At 39.2% G+C, this 25703-nt stretch overlaps 2 protein-coding genes and 1 pseudogene across 2 annotated transcripts; 2 read left to right on the top strand and 1 right to left on the bottom strand.

Moving 5' to 3' along the window:
- The first annotated feature begins 8276 nt into the window (after window positions 1–8276).
- LOC102703084 lies at window positions 8277–9603 on the top strand (annotated as a pseudogene).
- Window positions 9604–9824: 221 nt separating this feature from the next.
- LOC102703161 (vesicle transport v-SNARE 13-like) lies at window positions 9825–13253 on the bottom strand. Its single transcript, XM_006644201.2, has 5 exons — window positions 13033–13253; window positions 12852–12910; window positions 11940–12128; window positions 10887–11057; window positions 9825–10205 (listed from the first exon to the last, which is right to left on the bottom strand). The coding sequence occupies exons 1-5, from the start codon at window positions 13124–13126 to the stop codon at window positions 10053–10055; spliced, it is 666 nt and encodes a 221-aa protein (XP_006644264.1). The 5' UTR covers window positions 13127–13253; the 3' UTR covers window positions 9825–10052.
- A 4087-nt stretch (window positions 13254–17340) lies between these two features.
- Window positions 17341–22353, top strand: LOC102702806 (IAA-amino acid hydrolase ILR1-like 1). Its single transcript, XM_006645942.2, has 5 exons — window positions 17341–17782; window positions 18772–18897; window positions 20181–20495; window positions 21126–21254; window positions 21615–22353. The coding sequence occupies exons 1-5, from the start codon at window positions 17423–17425 to the stop codon at window positions 22020–22022; spliced, it is 1338 nt and encodes a 445-aa protein (XP_006646005.2). The 5' UTR covers window positions 17341–17422; the 3' UTR covers window positions 22023–22353.
- The last annotated feature ends 3350 nt before the right edge of the window (window positions 22354–25703 follow it).

The following is a 25703-nucleotide window of genomic DNA, read 5'->3' as shown; positions in this document are numbered from 1 at the left end:
GTGAATGGTAGGGAAAACCAAAACCCAAAATCTTTTGCGAAATTAAAGATTACCTCTGTTGAAGAATACCTTGATCGCCTCGCTCCTATGTCACCGCTATCTTGATCGCGCCGCTCCTGTGCCGCCGATTAGATCATTAGAATCCAGAAAATCACCAGTAGATGAAAGTCGATGACGTGGATCGAATGAACTTGACTTTATTGCATCAACTAGAATTTATAAAGCGCACCAACAGCGCTCCTCTCAAAATTGTCAATCTAGAATCAACAGCTATTCAACTCAAATTTTCTAATTCTAGACCTTACAAAAAAGGGACATACCCTTCGGTATCTATTTATATCAACAAAAACTATCTCCAAATAAGAATAGGACTTCTTATCGTAATAGGACTCATCTCCAAAAAAATATCTCCAATTAGAATCCAATTCATCGAAAATCAAGCCTCCGTGATACAGTACCGTGTGCTACAGTAATCCGATTCCGACTCGCTACAGTAGCCGCACGCTACAGTAATCCATCGGGTACTGTAGCGTCTTTTTTTCCTTTTCCTCTGACGATATCCTTCGTAAATTCTTTCGTATTTTTCCGACGCTTACACACACAATATGTGAAGCCTGTTACGATTTCATCCCACACGATATACATCTACCATATGTCACCTCGTATTCAACATCGTCACCACCGTTGACCAATTTTGACCTCCGAGAATCATGACTTTAGTCTAACCATGTCACATGCCATCCCGACCATCCAGACCTCGGTTACTCTTTAAACTTAGTCATGGTCCGCATCCTAACCATCTAGACCTCAGTTTCTTCCTGCACCTAGTCATGGCCCTCGCTATTGACCACAGTTGACCTCAAGTCAACTGCACACATAGAAACAAATAAACCGCTTCCGGTCACAGATATCACAACCTGACCCACATTAGTCACACACACCGATACCAATTTATAAGCCAATTGTTCATCACAAAACATTGATCATGACCATGATCCTACACTAACATGAAATACAGGATTACTTGGATCGCTAACACAAGGAGGGCTATGATGAAACGTATGATCCACTTGTTCCTGTCCATCCTCCTCGCCATGGCCCCCGTGATCCTCCTGCTGTTTCCAACGTTGCCATCCACGTTATCCAACTGCAATGTCGTACAGTAATTAATCGAATATGATTTAACTGCTGAAACGATGTTATGACCTATGATATCATCCTATTGCCGACATGCTGTCAGCTGTTTGTGATTCAACTATATTCTCTGACCTGTTGATATTGATGAACAATTCTATACCACAGGCCAATCTAAGTTGAAACACTACAAGACCTTTCATCGTACCATTGCCACAATTCTTCTATTCATAGTACCACAGAGGCTATCACCATTGAGGCGCCAATAATGGCAGAAATGTAAGCAAGCAAGGGGAAACACCAACTCGCCAAGGCAATACAGGAAATACGTATATTTCAAGTGGCCCATAAGATCAGGTAACCATCCAGCACTAGTATCTAACTTAGCGTTGCCAAAAATGCTTAATACATAGGAGTACACTCAAACTCGTACAAATACATGTATGTCTGTCAATAGACTATAATCGAAACCTATACCATCCAATACAGCACAGATTTATGGTAGAAATGATTTCATTTTATAAAATGCGTACAATTTGCATATCAATGGGAATTATGAGCATATTACACTACCACAGAGCCTAGCGAATTTGGCGGGTCATCCGTAACAAAATCTAACAGCCCGTCACACCCACACTCATCTGTAACGGGCTAAAATAAGGTCTGTTGTAGATGACTATTCGGTTTAGCCCGTCACCGATGACATATCATCTGTGTCGGGTCAAAATTTACGCCCGACACGACTTATCCATAAAGGACTAAAATCAGCGTCCGTCACCGATAACACTCATTCATAAAGGGCCAAAATAAAGGCCCGTCAGGGATGAGTCATCCGTGACGGGCCATAATTAAAGATAAAATAAGTCATCCGTGAAGAACGAAAATTAGTGCCCGTCACGGATGAACGGGCTATAACTACGGCCCGTCGAAGATGGAATAAGTCATTCATGAAGGGTCAAAATTAGTGCAGCTGCTCCAAGCAGGGTATGACTAAATTGTAAATAATTACTTACTGTATTACGAGCGTGCATTAGATGTTCGCGCTGTTGACGCAGCTTCTCCAGGAGGGCGATTCCAAGATCTTCAGTCTCCATCATTGTTCTTTGGCTATCTCTTGTCTTATCGGTTGTTTCATTTTGCTTTTCATTTATACTCAGCGATCTTGACTACAATTTGCATATCAAATGGAATTATGAGCTTATTGGTAAATAAATTAGATGCAAAAGGTAAACAGCTGGGCAAATAGGGAATGACTAAATAGTAAATAGTTACTTACTACGTTACGAGCATGCATTAGATGTTGGCGCTGTTTTTGCAGCTCCTCCAGGATGGCGACTCCACGATCTTCAGTCTCCAGCATAGTTCTGTGGCTATCGCTTATCCTATCAGATGTTTGATTTTGCTTTTCATTTATCCGGAGGATTCTTGACTTTTCATCATCAGATACCTGCATGATTGAACATCACAATACATGATTGGACTTCCATTAGATGGACAACGTTGGCAAAGGGATAAAATTACATTACTAACAAGTCAAATAAACTTAGATGAACAGCATCGCGCTTGATCAGAAGTGTGAATTTACAGGGTTATGTGCAATCTGTCAAAACTCATATCATTTTGTCCCACTAGAATCGGACATAATTTACTTATTGATTAGTATTAATACTCCTAGTGCTCGTAACCATGTCGACACTATTGCCCGTATCAGGTATACTGGCCAACGCTGATGTGTTTTCCACTAGAGAGAGAGAGAGAAGAAGAGCAATGGATAAACGAGAAAAGGTCAAGTTTTAAAATAGTGACAGTTCTTTTTCAGAAAATAAACTATATTGTGAACGACAAGTATCAAATTCTCAATGGCACATATCAAATTTCACCCCCTCAGAAATAGACAAAGTCGGGGAATTGGTTCCGTGATGTCAATGTTTTCTACCAGCAGTACATAGAGGCAGTGGCAAGTGAGATCAAAAGAGAGAGATGGTACGCAGGAGTAAGGGGATTATCTAGGTTCAGGGCTTTAAACACAAAGTAATGTCCGACTTCTGTTAGCCAGTGTTTAGCCGTCTGTATTAGTGTTGAATAATCTAGTCGTTGTTCACGTGGGACCCCTATCCTCTTATATGTCAAGGGATATGGTTAAAAAGGTCGGATATATATTGAGCCAGATATAACTTTGGTCTCTCTTACCTGACAAATGGTAGTGCTCACTGGGTCTAAAAGATTAGCCGTATGACTCATGGCTTTCTTCACCCAAGTCGTACTATATATGGTATTAACCTTATCTGTATACACCCCCTACTATATACGAATAGATAGGTGATGCAGATATCCTAATCTATGCTATCCACGCGTAGGTTTTTATGAGGTTTACTAAAATTTTGTCTTAAAGGAGTGAGAATTGTGGGATGATTAGTGGGCTAAATATGACGATTATATTTGTACCAATGAGAAAATATGCTCTGGTGACATAAAAAAACAGAGATAATTATTTTTTTTCCACTCTCCTTTGGCAGGTTAGGATCCTAGCCCATTCAGCCATTCCATTCCATGGGAAGGAAATTTCCACCGGCCACCTTTTTTTTCCCATTTGGAAGCCCAAGAGGAGGAAATTCTTTGCCCAATCTATCTGGGATTGCAGTTCCACATTTAGTTACGCACCTTGTCGCTCGTCGGAGTAGTAGTAGAATTCATCGCGCTCCTGACTCTATTTCGTACCCTGGCCGCCGCTTGCACAGTCCACTTGGCGAAGCCATCCCTCCTCCGGTCGTGGAAGCGGTGGTCAGGCTGATCGCCTAGCTCCGGCAGGTCCATGTCGGAACCCTTCTCTTTCTTCGCCGGCAATGGAGAAGATCCGTCGTCGGAAAGCATCGAAGGAAGGTAGCATGCGCCAAATAAAAAGGACCTATTGCTAGCTATCTGTGTATGCAACGATTCTACCATCCAGCCGCCTTTTTTTAATATAAGCTAGTGCTGCTTGGACGATGCATGAGCCCTCAGCTAAAATGGTGGCCGGCTGCAACAAATTAAATAATCTCCAACGAAGTTACACAGGCACGTGCCGCGCGCTCCCATGAGTGCAAATTACAGGTCAATGCGTTGCTGTTGCTCCCATTAAAACATATTTTTTATTATACTTGATAAGAGTCTTAAGTTATCAAAAATTTCGGTGTAAAATTTTGATACCGTTAGCTACATTGTTCTCGAGGTTCTAAATTTTTACGCTGAAAATAAATATGATACCTCTAGGTATTTTTTAAAAACAGTAAAAAAGCTCTTAAAAGTAATAAATTGTTGTACAGTCGACTTAAGAACGTGCACACATAGATATCAATAACGTCGACAACACAGAGCTTTCGTTTTTCGTGTTTCACGACGTTGGTTGTGCTTTTAATATTCGCTATGGTTTCATGTTTCACGACATTTGTATTTAAGTATTTGCATGTTGCATGCACGCCTGATGTCAAAGAAGTCAATCTCTCACCATCAAGTTGATGCGTCCTAGGTTGTGCTTTTCTGCTAGAGCAAGTTCAATAGTATAGCTAACTACTAGCTCTAATTCATTTATAGTCAATCTAATAGCTAATGCACATAATAGTTAGCTACAAAACATTAATACATGACCTCACATGTCATACACATATTTTGTCTTGAAGCCCATGTGTAAGCTGGCTATAAATTAGTAGCTCACCTCTTTTCTTTCTCCCGTCTTATCTTTTTAAAATATACTTATAACTGGCTTATAGCCTGCTGTTGTACCTGCTCTTGGATCGAATGTATAGAATATCAACGGGCGACGATCGGCTTCGTTGGTTTCGTGTTTCATGTTTCACGAGGTTGTATTTTTGTATTAGCAAGCTGCATGCATGCATATGCCTCTGATGGATAGCTATCTCATCACTTCACATGTTTGTTTAGCTGGGTTTTGCCAGCTGGGGAGTATGCTAGCTGCGTTCCTTTGGTTACCTCTTTCCTAAATGTTAATAAAATAGCTGACAAGATCATTAAAAATTGTATTATAGTAGATAATATAATAAGAATCTATCACGTGGCTAGTAATTGCATGCTTGCATTTGATGGCTATTGGCACATCACTAGTTCTATATCAGCAGAAGTGCAGAGCATCTCGAGGAGGTTGGTGATATTTACTTCCCAAACCTTATATTGGATCCATAAAAAAAAATATTGGGTCTAAAAATTATACCCTCCTCAATAATAAGCCTAAAACTAAATAACTTGTATTAAAAACATATATTTCAACCATAGCTTTAGAATATGGGAGAGTTGTTTTTAGGCATTCATAAATATTGAGAATGGACACAAGCTATTAGAGATTTTTTTTTCTAGACTAATTCCTAAATTCAGTTCTATGGACCAATTTTAGATACTTGTTAGATAAATTTATCAAACATTTTTATCCTATATTTCACTTATGCTTATACTTATAAGCTAAAATTAAATCTTTCAACTTAAATTTAGAGTTAATTTTATGGTTTTTCATCGAGTTCTATTTTCTAGCATTGGCTTTTTAATTGGTAATTATGTATATATATATATATATCATTTTTTATTTATAAATATATCATTTGATTTTTCTATTGACAGACGAACAACCACCCAACTTTCTCCTATTCCAGCCTAGAGCAGCATGTGCCTATTACGTGGCGCCCAGTCAAAAAGTAAGAGGTCCACCTATCAGCTCTTCTCCCTAGCTGCGACCATCTTGACCAGATGGTGGCAATGGCGCCGGATCCCGAGCTGAAGGTTACGGATACGGATATGGATTCATCCTCGAGTTCTTCTTCAAGTGTCGTGAAAAGCAGCCCAATACTCTGAGACATCAGATAGGGCCCCACGTCAGTCCTCTCTGACATGTTCCTGATGAAGAATCAGATCCTGTAGTTCACCCTCGATAGGCTCTAATGCGTGATCGTCACCGTGCAGAGCAGCTGGCACCAGCACAGAACCCTTATCGGTGGCGGCTTCAAACTCCCATCTATAATGACTGGTCGAGCTGTTATAAACTAATTGTCATTGATAAGTGAAATTATCCGTAACGGCTCATCAGCCTTCACAATAACCCCTTATCTGTTTGACAGCTCCTACTATAGAGCCGTCAAAGTTGACATCTTTTCCTATAGTTTTCTTTATTTATTTCATATTTTCTTCACTTAATTCATAGTAATAGAAACACCAGCATGCTACATACACCAAAGTGGTAAAATTAATTAACATATACATTCATGAAAATTAATATAGACAAATGGATACCCAAATCACTACAAACATGATGCATAGATCGATCGTTAAATCAACAAAATCATTACAATAAAAACGGACAAGTTGTGAACCACAAATCCTACCATGCATAATCTATGTCCCAAAACACCAAAACTAACTTCTCAAATCAAAATATGCAAGGGCTTTGATGTCATCGTTGCTCGCCGGAGGCTGAGGATGCCGCAGCTTACCGGATTAATTCGTGCCGCCACTTGACGGCTCTTGCCGCAGCTCCTGTTGATGTCGTAGCTTTGTTCGATGCCAGCCGAGGCCGCCCCTACCCCTGGATGACCAAGTCTTGTCACTGCTACCACTGGACGGCTGCATGATTGTCGTTGCTCTTATTCGACAATTGCGCGCTGCTCTTGCAATTCTTCTTCTTTGTCATTCTTGTGCCACTATCATTCTAGATGCCTTCTCTCCTAGTTTTCTCCGACATTGACATATGATTCATGATGATCTCCTATCTTGCCCGCAAGGTATTGGCAACACCATTACCCACATTCATCCCGAATTATCTTCTCGTCTAGCAAACCCAGCGTGACATCTCGTGCTACATGGTTTGACTACATCGGCTCTTCGGTGTCATCTTTCTAAATGACTGTCACGATTGCATCATCTTCCGCACGTCCTCGCGCTACGAGTCCATCCTACGTACCCACAACCATTCTATGGTGTCCTATACGTGTCGTGCAGCTTGGCTATGGGCTACCTCGACATCAACTTTTCGACTTTTGCTGCACTGACCACAGCTACTTTATGCACGGCTTCAGTGACCACGGCAGTGGCGAACCCAGGACATAAATTACCGGGGGTCCAATACATACTAATTATTTAATTTTTATACTCATACACTAATTAATATGATATAATTTAGTAAGAATTAAATAATTTATCCGGGGTCTGAGGACCCCGGGAAGCTGCACCTGGGTTCGCCACTGGACCACGGGTCCCTCACGTCCTTCGCTTTGGCTACATTGACTATGGAATAGATGGCTATCATCCATGTTACACACTCTCGCCGATTTCTTCTCCAATCTAAGTGCCTATGTTGCTCATACTTGGAATACGGGGATGTTAGAGTATATGGTAGTTAAAGCTATATTAAAATAGGATTGATTTATATGGACTCGTTTCATATCTATAGTTATATCTTATTTTCTTCCATATACCCCTATATATATTGGCCCTTGACGCACAATATAATCAACCAATGTTCACGGTACTCCTCTCTCCCTGTACTCTCCAACCCAAAGCACAAACGTGCAAGAAGGTTACGACAACTCGTGACGCTCATCTGCGAGAGACAGCATTAATTGGTGGCCATGCTTAATTTTCTGTTGGACTAACTCAAGAAATTCATGCAAAAAAAAATGTCAATGACTGAGAAACGTGTTGATCTGATTTGATGGTTCATGGCTGTGCGTTTTGTATATTTCCAACATGCACCAGTTGTACTGAGTCTTTCTTATATTCAACCTTCCTGAGTCAAGATCCATTTTTTCGACAGCTATCATCACGTGATGTTTTCTGATCGATCGACTGGAGAACAACGTGCACATAAAAATGACAACGGCGAGCTGAGCTGTAACGTGGTATTGGCCGGTTCGATGGGTTTTGAGGACGGTGCATGCATTTCTGTATTTGCAATTTGATTCTAAAGTTCACGAAGGTGCAATAATCTATTTTCCGAGTTGCATATATTCATATACCTTAGCTGGTATTGAAAGCTATAGATGTAAACAGGGCATCACTTTTGAAAGCTAGTATTGAAAGCTCGGCAACGGGTATACCTCCGATCCACATCATCAGGGCATAGTCATATCTATTACAGTAGACAGATGGCGACGCCGTCGTTGGAAGGTTTAGTGGAGGCAAGGTTGGGCGCCCTGATCAGAGAAGAAGCTTGGAGGAAGAATCAGCCGTTCACCATCTTCCGCGTCCCCGCGTACATTGTGGAGAGCAACCGCGTGCGTACGAGCCGCGCGTGGTGTCCATGCATCGGCCCCTACTACCACGGGCACGGCGTCCCCACGCTGCGCGCCATGGAGGACCACAAGTACGTGGAGCTGCCTGAACGACCTTCTGTGCCGCTTTCCCGGAGAAGACGGGATCGGTCAGGCGGCCACGTTAGTCGCGGGGGTGCGGGGTCTGGAGGCCCGGGCGCTGGCGTGCTACAGCGAGCGCCGGCCCCAGCAGCCTCAGCTCCGACGACTTCGTCCAGATGCTCTTACTGGACGGCTAGCTGCTTCATCCTCGAGTTCTTCTTCAAGTGGCACGAAAGGAAGACCGACACGCTCTCGAGCGTTGGATGGAACCTCACGTCGGTCGTCTCCGACCTGCTCCTGGTGGAGAACCAGATCCCGTTCTTTGTCCTCGAGAGGATCTACGCCATCGTCGCCGGCACGCAGGGCAGCAGGGATTCCCTCCTCAACCTTCTCGTCGAGTACTGTTACGTGCGCCCAAGCGGGCGGAGAACCAGGCGCAGTGCTCCATCGAAAGCTTTCCGAGGCGAAGCTCAGGCAGAATGGAGCGCTACCGCTGGCCAGGCTCTGGGAGTATTTGATGCCCAACCGCAAGCGGACACCGCCACCTCGGCCGGCGCCGCGGAAGATACCGCGCGCCACCGAGCTGCTCGTGGCGGGGGTGACCTTCGTGCGGCGGAGCACGCCACGGCAACTGCACAGGTACGACGTGACGTTCGACTACGGCACCGGCGTCATGGAGATCCCGACCATAGAGATCGACGACATGAACCGGACCGTCCTCGTCAACCTCATCACGTTGGAGCCGACGCGGGGAAGAGATCAGCAACCGGGCCTGATCACCAGCTACGTAGCGTTGATGAGCAACCTCATCGTCACGGCACGCGACGTGGAGCTGCTCCGCGAGCGCGGCGTCCTGGAGAGCCGGGTGTCCGACGACGAGGAGGCGGCCCAGTTCTTCAGCCGCCTCGCCAGAGGCACCGCCATGAACGACGAACGCCAGGCTTTCGCCGCGCTGTACGAGGAAGTGCGCCGGTACTGCAACTCGCGCTGGTACTACCGCGTCAGGAAGGCGCTCCTGGAGCTCCGGCGGGACTACCTCTCCAGCCCGTGGACGATCATCTCCGTCGTGGCCGCCACCATCATTCTCTTCCTCACCGCGACGCAAACTTACGTCGCCGTGTTTCCTGCCAAAAATAATTGACAGCGCGATCAAGATTACTTCACCGTGTTTCGCAAATTGAGCCTTACATTTATCCATGTTTTCTTGGCCAGCAGTAAGTAACCCCTTCCGTTTTATATTATAAGATAATTTAATTTTATCATCCATATATTAATGAATATGTTTTATATATATGTCTAGATTTATTAAATTCGTATGAATAGAGAGAGCTGAAACATCTCATAATATACTAGATAACAATATGATGCACGAGACTAGTCATTTCTTTATGTCTGGGATAAAAAGATATTCATTTCATATAGAAGTATGAAACTCAGTACTCATTCTTCTTTTTTTCTTTACATAACCAAAGCATTCACCATAGGTCCATAACCACAACAAAGATTCATCCAACCCCAAAACAGAACAAGAGTACAAGAGTGAGAAATGCAAAAACACACACAACCTTCATCCCCGGTCCTTGGACTCCCTCAATGCACAAACTTGAAATACAGGATTACTAGGATCGCCAAGACGAGGAGGGTAATAATGAAACCTATGATCCACTTGTTCCTGTCCATCCTCCTCACCATGGCCCCCATGATCCTTCTGCTCTTTCCAATGTTGTCGTCCACATTGTCCAACTGCAATGTCAAGAAAGACATGAATAGCAGGGGGAAACAAGGATGATACACACTCCGGCCTAAGTCCATGTACAGTAAATCGAGTATGATTTTAAGTGTCGGACAATGTTATGACCTATCATATCATCGTATTGGATGTAGAGGCCGGGTTTCTAATCCATTATCTAAAAAAATCCTATCATCGTTTTGCTGACTTTCTGTCAGTTGTTTGTGCTTTAGCTATATGCTCTGAGTCTCTGACCAGCTGATGTTGATAAATAATTCTATACCACAGACTTATGTAAGTTGAAACACTATAAGACCACTCATACCGTTGACTCACTTCTTCAATTCATACTACCATGGAGGTTACCTCTGTTGATGCACCAAATAAATTGCAAGGAGCCCATAAGAGCAGGTAAACATCCAGCACTAGTATCTAATTTACTCGTGTGAAAAAGACTTTGATTTAGTAATACGACGCAGAACTCATGCACATACATAAATAGTCTGTCAATATACTATAACGGAAACCTATAACATCCAATACAGAACAGATTTATGGTAGACATGAGTTCCTTTAATAAAATGCATACAAATTGATATCAATAGGAATTATGTGTATATTTAAATTAGATGAAAAAAGAAAGCAGTTGTCCAAACAGGGAATGACTAAATAAATAGTAAATACTAGTTACTTACTGTATCATGAGCGTGTATTAGACGCTGACGCTGTTGATGCAGGTCCTGCAAGAGGGAGACTCCAAGATCTTCAGTCTCCAGCATGGTTCTGTGGCTATCTCTGATCCTATCAGTTGTTTGATTTTGCTTTTCAGTTGTCCTGAGCAATCTTGACTTTTGATCAGCAGATACCTGCATGATTCAACATCAAATACATGATTGGACTTTCTAATGACATTTATTGATTGGCAAAGGAATAAACTTATGTAACTAACAAGTCAAATAAACTTAGATGAATAGTATGAGGCTTGGTTGAAAGTAGGAATTTTACAATATTATATGAGTCTTTATATTATCTTCTCAGCCTTTGTTTTGAGAGAATGTCACAACAATGCATAAATCGACTAACATAGCTTAATATATATTAGCATTATGGAAATATGTATAAATCTACTAACATTCATTCTGGTTGAAAGAAAAGTTAGCTCATCAATGCAATACAGTAATATTCTTTTCTGCAATAAGTTCAAGTTTGCATAGGCTTCAAATGCACATAACTCAATATGATGCTACATATATGATAAATCTGACAAATGGCATGGCCATTATGCATGTTTTCATTGAGACTCAGTATATCTATTATGCATATGCTCACCAAGTTACCATGAAACATTCTATAAGCTCACACTGACTGACTTACATAATTCACTTGGCATTCCTTATAAATTTGCACAAACAAGTTACATCGCTATATCCATTGAACATTCAGGGGAGGAACATTAAGCCCCACGTATTTGTTTCCCTACAATCCTTGGTTTAGCTATAGATTGAGTGTCTTAACACATCAATCGCTATATTAATGTGCAGTGTGCTGTATCCTGATCCCGATGACAATTTTTGACAAGAACCAACAAGAATTAGCACAGATCAAATAGGTGTTCCATTTTAGCGTTTCAGATAATAAAACTTAAAGCTCAAACTAAAAAACATGTGCATCACACTCCACCAGAAAACCAACAAATTTGATTCACCAGCCAAGTAGGAATTATATAGGATTCAGAATAAGCAGCATACCCCCAACGTTTCAGCCATTCCTGACTCCAGCAACTCTTCCCTCGACCCTTGTTGGGTATTACCTGTGGTGACCCTCTTCAACGCTCCTTTCAGGTTGTTAAGATCTGACTTGTACTCCCTCAGTTTTGCCAGCAGCCCAGCCCTCACGCTCGGCTGTTGGTTCCTTGCTTCAAGATCCATATTCCTTATCTGGAATGGAAAAGTGGTTTTCTCAACACATGATAAATAGTAAAGTGCAACGAAATCCAATCTTAGTCAAATATTTCTCTCTTCCTGTCCAAACAGAAGGAAAAAGAGCTGAGCGGAAATGCCTCTCTTATCCATTTGGAGCAGAGGGGTCTATTTACAGGAATTGAATTGATTTGTTTTTTATGTTATTTTGTGAAGGAATGAAAAGAATTTTGCAGCATACCTGACTACACATACATAGAGCCTGTTTGGTACGGCTTCAGCTTTAGCTCTAGAGCCCAACCAAACGATTTCAGCTCCACATAAAATTGGAGCGGAGCAGGCTGGAGTGATATAAAAAATGAACTAGAGAGGTGGAGATTGGTTTGAGCTGCTCCATAGCTCCACTCCAGACTTCAATCCTAGAGTTAAACCCTACCAAACAGGCCCATAGCTACCTAGTACCACAAAGAATCATCTTCTTCGTTTCACACAGTAAACTAATTCCATAAAAAAATTCTACTTCTGCACAAACTAAATCGCAAAAAAGAAATGTCCCCTTGATGTTCCGGCTAATTCAATTCTAACTATCCGTGATCGGTACAAGAATATAGTCTTGCGAACGACCCATCCTTGATCCACAATAAACACCTAACCATCAAAGCAATTCCTTTCAAATCGATAGCTCACAGCGCACACCACTCTCATCTAATCGCAAACAGCAAGCTCCTAATTTCCACTCACCAATCCCTCGGCCCCGTCGATGCCGGACTTGATCTCCGACGCCTTCTGCTTCAGCTTCTCTGCAAACGAAACGAAACCAAAACACGCCCGGGGCGGCAACGAAAGAGTTTAACCCGGATCGCTAACATCGATCGAGATTAGGAGATGATTCCTGGTGTGTGCGTGCGTGTACACCGAATACCTCCTTGGAGAGCGGAGGCAGCGGTGCACTTGCGGGCGAGGGAGGCGGAGATCTCGCAGTACTGGCGCTCGTAGCCCTCGAACACCTCCCCCATGGCGACCCCAGCCCCGATGATCCTGGTCGCCGGGCGGGGAAACCCCTGGAAAATCCGATCCGGAGGCGGCGGAGGCGAGCTCCTCCGGGACAAAAACGAGGCGAGGCGAGGAGGAAGGAAATTGGGGAGAGCGAGGGGAGGCGGATGGGAGAGGAAGACGACGGGTTTTACGCCAACCTCCATGGAAAGCGTAAAGCAGGAGGGGCAAACCGGATGCGTCCGAGTTGGGCCCGGCCCATTTCGATCGAGGCTGTTCGATAAACCAGCCTAATTGGCGATGGGTAAATATTCATCGGGTACTGCTATTCTCTACCCATATCCACTAGTAAAATTTTGTACCATTAAAATATCTATATCCGTCACGGGTAAGAAATTTTTTTCATACCCATACCCGCTTGGGTAAACCTTACCCATCGGGTTACCCATATACCCACAAAAGTTCAAAACAATCTAAATATCATATTTTCCATATAATATATGCACAAACGCTAGATACTTAGGGCATCACACATTCATATAGTGTGGTGGAAATGTATGGATGGTTAAATACCTATGATTTTGGTTAATTAGACTAGGCTAATATGATATTAGACCATGACATGCATTTAAACTTACGGGTATTTATTACCCATGGGTAAACGGGTATGGAGATCATAAGAACGTTTTCATACTCGCGTACCCATCGGGTGAAAGTATTTGTCCAATTACTTACCCACGGGTAATATATTTAGCTCATACCTATACCCTAATGAAGTAAATATCCATCGAGTCTTGGGTCATGGGTCCCCGTTGCCATCTCTGAGCCTAAACCACAAGGGGCACTTTTGATTTGCGTACAAAATTTGTTTTATACCGTAAGATGTTTTAATTTTTCTATATTTATATTTATATATATTAATAAGTATATATATAATATATATTAACCTATAGTTAAATCTAGATATAAACAAAAAATCTTATATCAAGAAATGGGGGAGCACGTTTCAAACCCTATAAGAATTTTTTCCAATATACTAAATTCTATTAAATTCATAAAATATATCACAATTTCATATTTGAAGTCAAATTAATAAGGGCTCCAACCTATTGAAAATTTTTCTTTGAGTTTATCGCCAAGGACGGAGCTATGTTAGGTCTGGGGGTTCCTATCTAGTAACCCGGTCTAGAAAAATTTTAGTCAGAGTTTATATATTTTCATCATATATATCACTTTTAATCCAAACTCAAGCATCCATGGTAACATAAATTTAATTCAAAGCATAAAAAGCAAATAAGTGGCACCTCTATATTTTATTCTAGTTCCATCCATGTTTATCTGTAAATCCGATTCTTGCATATTCTGTACGGCCATTCATCTTTTTATTGTGTTTTACCCTCCTTTGTTTTACATCTGCATTTCCATTAAAATCATTTGTTTTTTCTACTCCACCATTGTTTTTAATCCTACGTTTAAATTGAGCCCTAATCTTTACGATTTTTTGGTGAAGTTTTGTGTTTCAAGCAGGATTCACCTGGTATTTTGTGTGGTCTACTAGAAAGACACATGGACACGTGGTACGATCCACGTACATGGCTGCAACGTACCACCTTCGATTCATCATATTTAAAAATATTATGCAAATATAAAAAAAAACATAAGTTATGGCTAGAGTGCTTCTAATATTCCTTCCATTCAGAATAAAATTGTCCTTTTCTCCGCTAGTTTCTTCTAAATAAATTTATTTTTAGCAAATATTGTATTGAAATTTGTAAAGGCCGAGAACAAATGAATTGGAATGAGGGATATTTGTATTGGAATTTGATAAGGCTGTGAATATTCAAGTCATTTTGCTTTTACATTGGTATATCTATTTACTCTAAATTTGATTTATTTAAATTCTTCACCGTCAAAACACAACCAGGTTACATACATCTATGCAATAAGGCAATCTAAACAATGTGATGGGTATAACTTTCTCTTGGTCTTTGTGTTAGCAATAATAGTTACATCTTATATTTTTAGAACGGGAAAGTAATTAGTTATATTGTTATAAATATATACTATAATATTTATGTCTAACCGATCTTTCTCTTAATTTATTGAAGTTAGTTGGCTATAAATATATAACTCGGTTTTCTCTCTCTTGTTTTTTCTCTATATTCACAAACCTGATGTATTAATTATTTAATTCTTACAATCAACTTATATTAATTTATTATACTTACTCTTATGTTGTACTACCTCCATATTTTTTTATATGACACCGTTGACTTTTAGGTCCACGTTTGACCTTTCGTCTTATTCAAAAAAATTATATAATTATTAATTATTTTGTTATAATATGATTTATTATTATAGGAACTTTAAGTATAGTTTATAATTTTGCATATTTAGATATAAATTTTGAATAAGACGAACAGTCAAAAGTATATTCAGAAGTCAACGACGTCATAAAAAAAATATGGAGGGAGCATGCACTTACGGTGCTCCTAATTTAAGTTTTCTCAAATACAATATAAATGCAACATCCATAGTGCGTGTACTCACTCCTTGAACTGCTGGTGATTCATCAAAAGAGTTTCTTGGATTGAAACACATGGGAACTGTTGTTGGTGAGGTTCAAATTAGTGAACCAAGTCCCCCTAGCCTAACAGTGGAGTGATTGTTTGATTTTCAAAACTAACTCCAAATTTAAAGATAAAAATTTAAATTTTGACTTATAAGTATAAGCCGGAGCGAAAAGATTGGATACAGTAGAGGTGGAGCCAGTGATGTTATTGAGCATTTGAGCACGTTTGGTGGCATCCAGATCGGCAGAGCCCAGCCCTTGTTCGTGCAAACGGTAGCACACCACAACTACCAAACCACATGCCTCAACACGAAAACCATGCGTGATGCGTGTACCACATCATGCAAAAACGTCCGGAAACAAAGGACTACCCAAACCGGATAAAAGCGAAAACCAACCATAGAGAATACGAGCAACCTGATCTAGAAAGCGCGCAACCAAAAAAAGAGAGCAATGAAAGAGAGAACAAGTCAAGCTCAAACTCAACAACTACCGTGTTGCTAGTGTTCGCTCATATGTAAACCTTGCCTACTGTTAGACAATCTCGGGTACTCGTCCATTTTCAACGCTGTAGAAGCAAATTAATTATAAAAAATAACTTAAATATCTCTTATTAAATTTAATAAAGAGATTACATAGAGTGAAAGTTAAAAAGGTGATTGTTTGTTACCAAAAAGGTCAAACGACGTATTTAAAAAAATTACGAATAAAAATTATTTAAATGTATTCTTAGCAATCTAAAAGCTAAACTAAAAAAATAAACTTATAAAAAAACTCTAAAATTAACTCAGAATTTAAGAGTGAAATTTAAATACTAGATTATAAGTGTATGCAAAAGCGAAAAGACGAAGTAAAAAATATAAGGGCCACTTTGAATCACAGGAATAAAAAAATAAAGGATTAGAAAAAATATAGGATTCTGACAAGAACGTAGGCGTAAAACAGAGGATTGTAAAACACAAGAAAACGTAGGAATAACCGTTTGATTGGATCATAGGAAAAGCTCAGGAATTTGAGGAGATATAAACTGAAAGAATTTTTTCCATGAGGTTCGTCCTCTTGTTAAATTTCCTTCAAAAAAACTTGTATAGGAAGATGCATTTCATAGGAATTTCATAGGATTTCATATGATTTATTCCTTTGATTCAAAGGGCTTTGTAGGAAAAATTTCTATAGGAATAAAATCCTTTAAAATTCCTATAAAATTCTTTTGAATCGGGCCTAAAAGTTTTAAATATGAGGTGACTGATGTGACAAATATCACTCTATAAATATATTTTTTATGAAACAAATTTAAATTCCAAAAAGTTATCGGGAAACAATTATATAAGACATCCGTCTCGAAATCAATTATATAAGACATCTGTCTCGAAATAAGATCATTTTTTAGTTTTTTATACAATGACTCTTTGTCTTATTTGAAATTTATTTTAATTAATATTTTTATTTTTACTAGATAATAAAACATGAATAGTAGTTTATATGTGACTAATTTTTTTAAAGTTTTTTATAAATTTTTTAAATAAAACAAAAGGGTTTGAAAAAAACGAAAAATAAAGTTATTATAACATAGTTAGTAGCACTAGCTCCCTACTCCACTTATCTCGCTCGTGCGCGTTAGTTTCTGTCGATAATAATAATAATACATTAATAGTAAACAATTATAAAAGCGGAGGCGGCTCGAGTCGAGTGGGCGAAGGAAGAGCGCGTGCTCATCGAACTGCCTGCCACGAGATTGTCGCTGCCCATGGCCGCCGCCGCCGCCGATGCGCCGTCGCGTCTCCTGCTGCTCGTCGCCGTCCTCGTCGTCGCCGCCGCCTGCGCGGTGGGGGCGGGGGCGGCGCTGGACGACTCCGCGGAGCTCCTGCGGCGGGCGAAGGAGGCGGAGTTCGCCGGGTGGATGACCGGGCTGCGGCGGCGGATCCACGAGAACCCGGAGCTCGGGTACGAGGAGTTCGCCACCAGCGAGCTCGTGCGCCGGGAGCTGGACGCCCTGGGGATCCCCTACAGGCACCCCTTCGCCGTCACCGGCGTCGTCGCCACCGTCGGCACCGGCGGCCCGCCCTTCGTCGCGCTCCGGGCCGACATGGACGCGCTCGCGATGCAGGTCGCTTGCTCTCCCATTTTCTTTTTCCCTTAGGTTCCTTCCCCTACTTCTCTGCCTGCTCCTCCTGTTGCTGTTTGGATTAGGTTGATTCCGATAGCTTCGTGGCTCCGCTCCCGGTAGATTGATTCGTGGCGCTTCTGTGTGATCTGTGTTAATTGTTCGTTGAATTACTAAAACATTGAGCTGTGCCTACACCTATTTGTTTTCTTTGAAATCAAAAACAAAAACTGCGGTCCTACAAAAACTTGGAAATGTAAGAATTTGAGATATGGAGAGAGGAACATCAAATATTTGAAGACCGTCTGTTTCAAAAATTGTACGGTGAATCAGTAAGAAACTCAAATCTTAACGCACCTTTGTTGTCAAGGGACGTCTGGATATGAAAATTGTAAAATAGAAATTTGAGGTCTGGTATGATAGCTTGAGGCAAACACTGTTTTGGTAAGAAAATGAGGAGTGTACGCTATCAGGCATTTACTAGCTGCTCCTTTTGATTAGGAACATCTGAGGACAGACTTTTTCTTTTTATAGGATAGCAGGAATGAATCACATGCACAACCTACGGAAACTGAAATAAAGCATGACTTATATTTCCATTAATGGTGAAATGATGCTGAGACAAATATGCAATACTTTTGTATCAGCATTGGCTCACACGATTTATCATCTACTTATGTGAGAGCTAGATCACACAATTTGACTATTTATTTACCTGCTATATTTTTTATTTCTCAGTTAATAAGGACATAAATGTTCTTTTTATTGTATTTTTATCAATTTCGAGAAAACCTGTTTTAGCTATGTAGATTGTTTGCTGAGGAAGATCATAAATCTATCCAATCGGATGACATACCCTAGCTGATGGTCATTAAATTATTTGTTAGTGGTGAATTTGGTAATTTTTCCTCTGGTAAAACTGAAATATGAGCTGTAGCTGGCTGTTGGTTTGAAAAGGCCGAATTAACTTACCTCAGTGTGTCAATCTTTAGGAAAGTGTGGAATGGGAGCACAAGAGTAAAGTGCCTGGAAAGATGCATGGGTGTGGCCATGATGCACATGTCGCTATGTTGTTGGGTTCTGCCAGGATACTTCAGGAGCACCGTGACGAGCTGAAGGTTGGCTTTCTTTCTGATATTTTTAAAGAAATATAAGTTTACCATAGTACAATGAAATGATGTGATATAATTCCCACATGCTTATCCTATTTAACCTTCTTACATATATTTCGTTCTCCTTGTTTTGGAAAATAGTTGCTTGTTCATTTGATATTAAAATGTCATCAAATATTACTAGTTTGGTGTTAATGCCAGGGAATAGGTTATAGGGAATTTTTGTGTTATGTATCAGTTTTATTGTCTCAGCTACTAGCTCATCCTGTATTTACAGTCATGATACGGAAGTATTTCTCTATTTTACTTGGTATTAAGGCTTAAAGTATTAAGTGATATAGTGGATACTTATTGGGAATTATTCTTATATGGGCATTAGTTTTTCCTAGTGATTTTTTATGATAGAAAAAATTATTTTCGTTTTAGTTATAGAAAACAAGGTTCCATGCATATTTTCAAAGATGAAGCACATTGAAACATAAAATTATAGAATAGTCAAATATTCAATATTTCTGTCCTTTAATCTATCCACTTCCACTACAACAACCAATTTTTCCTCATGAAAAAGAAGGTTCCTAAAACCTTAAATCAACAGGTCAACAGGCAATATTTTGTTTTCCTTTTTCTTACCCTAGCTGCGTCCATTCCCAATTATAAATTTTAAGATATTTCCAGCCATGCTTCCAAGGCCCCTAAGCGGTGTGTTTTCTTCCAAATAGAAGTTCCTCATCTGATCTTTCTAGAGCAAATTTTCAACTTTGAGAAGTAGTTAAATCATTTGTTTATATCCTTAAATAGTCAGATAATTTCTCGATCATTTAATCTCAGCTATCTGAAACACCAACCAACTCTTCCAGGAATGAATGATATTTGTATGGTTGTTTTCAATTTTCTTTTGATTTTTAATGAATATCTTATATGGTTATCCAATCTTTTACTATATGAAATACAATATTTGGTCTCTCCTTCTGCAGTTCTACTGGTTTGTTACGGTGCTCTTTGTGGGATAATTTCATGTGCATTTTGTTTGTGAGCAGTTGAGTACATAGCTCTTTTTTGATAACCCTATGGTCGTGGGTTCATGTGCATTTAGTTTGTCAGACATTGAGTGCATAGTTCCTTTTAGACAATCCTATGGTTAGCCCATGTGGGGTTTTGGTCTCACGTTTCTCTTTTCAGTGTTCTAAAAAAGGAACTACTTTGTTTCTCCTATTTCGGTATTTCTTTAACCCATGAATTTCAATTACTTTACCCTTTCTCTTGTTACAATGTCATCTTGATAACTGTAGGGTACCGTAGTACTTGTTTTCCAACCAGCTGAGGAAGGTGGTGCTGGGGCAAAGAAAATGATAGATGATGGAGCTATGGAAAATATAGAGGCCATTTTTGGGGTTCATGTTGCTGATGTTGTGCCTATTGGTGTGGTGGCATCCAGGCCAGGACCTGTAATGGCAGGGAGTGGATTCTTCGAGGCAGTAATAAGTGGAAAGGGAGGGCACGCTGCACTTCCTCACCACACTATAGATCCAATACTGGCTGCATCAAATGTTATTGTAAGCCTTCAGCAACTTGTTTCACGGGAAGCTGATCCCCTAGACTCACAGGTGAGTTACTGTATTCTATACCTATATTTTGAAGGAAAAAAAATGCATGTTCTTGATTAAATTTTTTATAGACTTTTTATGGTTTACATAATTTGTTTTTGTGTAGAGAATTTGTCACTCTGACACACTTGATAGTAGTGATGTATAAAGAGGGTTGTACAATTGTGCCCACTGCTTATTTTTTTGCAGAAAATAAATGGTGTATTGGCAGATTGTCAGGATCCAAGGATGAACAATATTTCTTTAATATTTTTTTGGGAATTGATTACTGCATACTTCATACCAGCTAACCACTTATTAATATGGAAGGTTTATATTTTCTTGTACCTATTGTAACGATTTCGTAATTCAAGTTTTATGATTTCGCTCTTAAGGCTATTTGAAGGTCAAGCACAAGACTTCATAAGTATGAAATGATTTTATGAACATAGAAATCTTGCAGATAACAGATTATTTTTGTTCAGTAATTTACTTCCTCGGCATAATTTTTTCCGATGGCTTGGTAAATTGTTGCTAAATGTGATACTACTAATCATTTGTTCCTCTCACATTGCCATGTGAGTTGAGGGTTGCGCTTTGTGTATACTCCAGAATTTAACTCTTTCCCCTCTTGATGTCTTTGTTTCGCAGGTAGTAACAGTTGGAAAATTTCAAGGAGGTGGAGCCTTCAATGTCATCCCTGATTCTGTTACGATTGGTGGCACCTTCCGAGCCTTTTTGAAAGAGAGTTTTAATCAATTGAAGCAGCGAATTGAAGAGGTAACAGCAATGCATTTCTGGTATTTCCAATTCTCAAGTCTGAATTGAGCATTAGGTTTTCATAGAAAGGAAGATAGAGAAACATAAGAGTAGTTGCTCAAGAAAGTGGTATTGGCACTTGATACCTTGAATTATATTTGTTAAGGTAAAGCTTGCTATCACTGTCACAACCCAACCGTAAGATTGAATAGTACACTTTGCAATACAATACAACAGTACGTCATATCATGTTACGTTTTAACTTCCGTATTGGAAAAGTACTCCTCACCAGTGGGTTTCAGTGTCCGTATCTGCACAATCATTGTTGATAAATCACCATTCATACTGAGCTACCCCTCATGTCTGCTCTCCCTCTCTCAGGTCATTGTTTCACAAGCATCCGTGCAGCGGTGCAATGCCGTTGTGGACTTCCTCAACAAGGATCGCCCTTTCTTCCCTCCAACAATCAACCACGCTGGGCTCCACGATTTCTTTGTGAAGGTAGCCAGCGAGATGGTTGGCCCCAAGAATGTCAGGGACAAGCAGCCGCTCATGGGCGCCGAGGACTTCGCCTTCTACGCCGACGCAATCCCTGCAACTTACTACTACTTCCTGGGCATGTGCAACGAGACCCGCGGGCCACAGGCGCCTCACCACTCCCCCTACTTCACCATCAACGAAGACACGCTGCCCTACGGGGCGGCCTTGCAAGCGTCACTGGCTGCTCGCTATCTGCTCGAGCACCAGCACGCTGCCATTGATAAGGTGAGAGCACATGACGAGCTGTAGGTAACAACAACACACAATCTCTGCCCTCTCCCTCGTCGTGAACAGGCTTCTTGTTATTAAAAACGCAAATGATAAATTCTTGGCAAAAATAGAACTGTGCCAAATTAAGGTGGCCTGGCTGGCCATCGATTTCTGTATTGCTAGGTGCCATATGCAACTGGTGTACATATGTTCCTGATTACTTCGCAATTCCAATGAGTAGATTTGGTATTCTTGTTCCATGCATTGAAGCAACGATCGGTGGAATGCATGATTGTGAAGGGATACGTGGAAAACATGGCTCTTAATTAATCGCCCGATTGTGCGTGATAAAAGGAATATATGCACGAGACCAACCTATGTTTCGTCCCTAAGGTGAGATCGTGGATGAAAAAGCAAGTGGTATATTTACAAATAAAAAATATTTTATTAATTAAACTTTTATATGTGTTTTTAGCTATCTACAAACCTAGGCTGAAAAATAAACTACAATAAAAAACTTAAAATCTACTTAAATTTAAGATTGATTTTTTTTAATATAAGTAAAAGTGAAAAGATTGACACGAGACTATTCCCTTGTCCTATTAAATTAAAATAGGTTTGTTTTGACACATAAGCGTCTAGCACCTCCTTTATCCTGTGACACGTCAAGACAGTTATTCGTTGGTAAATATCCCTTTATGCACATGCATTATGTCCTATTAAATTGACTAAACTTTAGTTCAACACATAAGCATCATATCTAGCACCTCTCTACTCCTATGACATGTTAATAATAGGGTTATTCGTTGGTAAGTATCCCTTTAAACACCTGCATTGTTAAAAGTTTGGTGGTGATTGAGACCATTGGACGGCCACGTGTTTGGTCTCACAGCTTATACCCAGTTTGTTTACAGGATTTTTTTTAAGTCTCTATCACATACACATCGAATGTTTGAATACTAATTAGAACTACTAAATATAGACTACAAATAAACTTATCCTATACTTTATACTATTTCGCGAGAAGAATCTATTGAGCCTAATTAGTCCATGATTACCGAATCTGATGCTACAGTAAACATTTGCTAATCGTGGGTTAATTAGACTTAAAAATTTTGTCTAATGAATTTATGCAATTAGTTTTGTTATCGGTCTATATTTAATACTCTTAATTAACGTCCAAACATCTGATATGATAAGAACTTAAAAAAAATCACTGTATCCAAACAACCCTTTAGCATGGACAAATATTAAGCCCCATCTTTTTGCTTAGGTTTATATTTATAAATCAAAATTTAAATTTTAAGACTTAAATTTAGAGTTGATAGTAGGTTTCTTTTATTGTATTTTATTTTTTATATTTATTTTTATCACTAAAATACATATATAAAAATTTTATAAGCGCTTTTGCTTAATTCTTCTAAGTGTTTAGGGCATTCAGATTCCAGACGATGATATGTTACGAGCAGGAGCGGAGCTACTTGTTCTGAGGGGGTTCCCAGGCACCCCCTTGGGAAAGAATTTTGGCTAGAGTTTATTGCTTTCATCATATATGCATTACCTCAATACAAATTCAAACACTCGTAACAATTTATACCTGATTCAAAGCACTAAAAACAAATGAATAACACCGCCCTCTGTTTCGCTTTAGCTCCGCCCCTGGTTACGGGCACACCAAATATTCCTACTCCAACCGACGGAATTCCTATGGTGCTTAGAACCAAGGAGAAATTCTCCCAAAATTATGTTTGTAACAAGTGATGTTCTCGTACGCCCTCATCTTTTCACTTATAGTTATAAGCCAAAATTTAAATTTTCAACCATAAATTTGGAGTTGATTTTAAGGTTTTCTTGGTGAAGTTTATTTTCAACCTTGACTTTTAAATAACTAAGAATATGTATATAAAAATATTATTCAGAAATATTTTTCGCTATGTTGGTTGACTTTTTCTATGAAAAAACCAAACAATCACCCTCCATAATTTTCAAGCATTCAGAAGATCGGACAGAAACATAAGATCTAAATTTTGCATCATACGAAGTTATGAACAACATAGCTGGTGAGATGGTAAGCCACCTGTTCAGTGTACTTCCACGTGTCTCTTAAACCGCTAAAAGATGTATTTTTTTAAAAAATTGAATAAAAGTTTCTTTATAACATTGTAGTAATCTATAGCTTAAGTTCAAGTCAATACTTATAATTAATCAGACCCCTAATAAATCACTCCATTTTACATGAGTAAAAGATGAGCTCTCAACCCATCGAGAGCCAAACTATATTGATGCCAATTAATTTAGGGTTTGTTTGGTTTGATACCACTTTCTCTGCTAAATTTTGGTAAGGGTGGTTTCGTTTACGATGGATAGGATTAAAAAGTATCCTCATTTCCATTAATATGCTTTTTAAATTATTAAACCATGTATTTTTACAACAAATATAAATAAAAGTTTGAATTAATCTATTTTTAAGTTTGCAATAATTAATACTTAATTTATTTGTCATTCACAAATGAGATATTTTATTTTACGTGATCATCTTTTTTCCTTAGCCACATCACCTTCAAACAATGCCAAATCTATTCCTGCATAACCAAAACCAGACATCAAAATTTGGCAATTCCAGAAATATTCACTCTAAAAACTATATTAATGTCTGTAAGGTTGTAATGAAATGCATCCTTACGCAACCAAAATTTGGTAATGCTAAATTATTAAACTGGATTTTAGCCCCCATGAACTTTATCGTTTTGTCCACATAGCCCGAGTAATTTTTGCAAAGTGGTTTTGCTTGCCGATTCAATATTCTTCCTTATCATCAGACTAGTTAAAACCATTATGCAAATAATAAAATAATAAAATAATTATATATATGCCTTAATAAGACAGACCAGTAAGATGAAGCTTGATCCGATGAAGATTTTGATCCTATCAATATTTGATGAAGATTTTGATCCTATCAATTTTTGCTCGTAAAATGATCAACGTTGGCAAAAAGATTGACCGGTGGTCAGTAGAGATGAAACGTAGAGTCGATGCAGCAATATGTCAAACCAATTCTCAAATAGAATTCTCAAATAGAGATATAGGGAAGAATGATTTGGACCTATTCCTTTTAGATAGAATGTTTAACTCTTTGTCTTATTAAAAAATTTTACGATTAATAATTTTATTTTTATTAGATGATAAAACATTAATAGTATTTTATGTGTGACTATTTTTTTTAAAAAAATTCAAATAAAACGGATGGTCAAATGCTAAAAAAAACCGAAAAGCTGTTTTTTTAAGGAGGGAGTAGACAAAAGACTATTGTAATATATCCTTCCTCCGATTGCATTTATTTGGCACAATTGGCTGTTAATTTGAACCCAAATAATTTCATATTAGGGTAAGTAGTTGTAATTAAATTTTGAATTTTGCATCATTTTTAAGTAGTTGTAATTTTTAGTAAAAGACAGCCGACCAAAGTGTTTAGATGAATAATACAAAGTTTTTTTTTTTTTTTGCAAATAGAGGACATCTACGCTTTACAGCCTGGTCATTTTGGCAACTTATAAGCACAAGCGGCAATCCAAAATTTAAATACTTAAAATAATTTTTAGAGTTGATTTTTAAAGAGATTTATTACATTTTATTTTATAACATTTGTTTTTAAAACAATAAGAAGACTCCTACAAAAGTTTGTAGCTTGTAAACGGTACAACCTCCGTCCATAAACAATTT

This window comes from Oryza brachyantha, chromosome 1, assembly GCF_000231095.2.
Source record: "Oryza brachyantha chromosome 1, ObraRS2, whole genome shotgun sequence".
Classification (NCBI taxonomy): Eukaryota; Viridiplantae; Streptophyta; class Magnoliopsida; order Poales; family Poaceae; genus Oryza; species Oryza brachyantha.
Note: the sequence above shows the minus strand (reverse complement) of the source record. Positions and strands in the feature narration are given on the sequence as shown.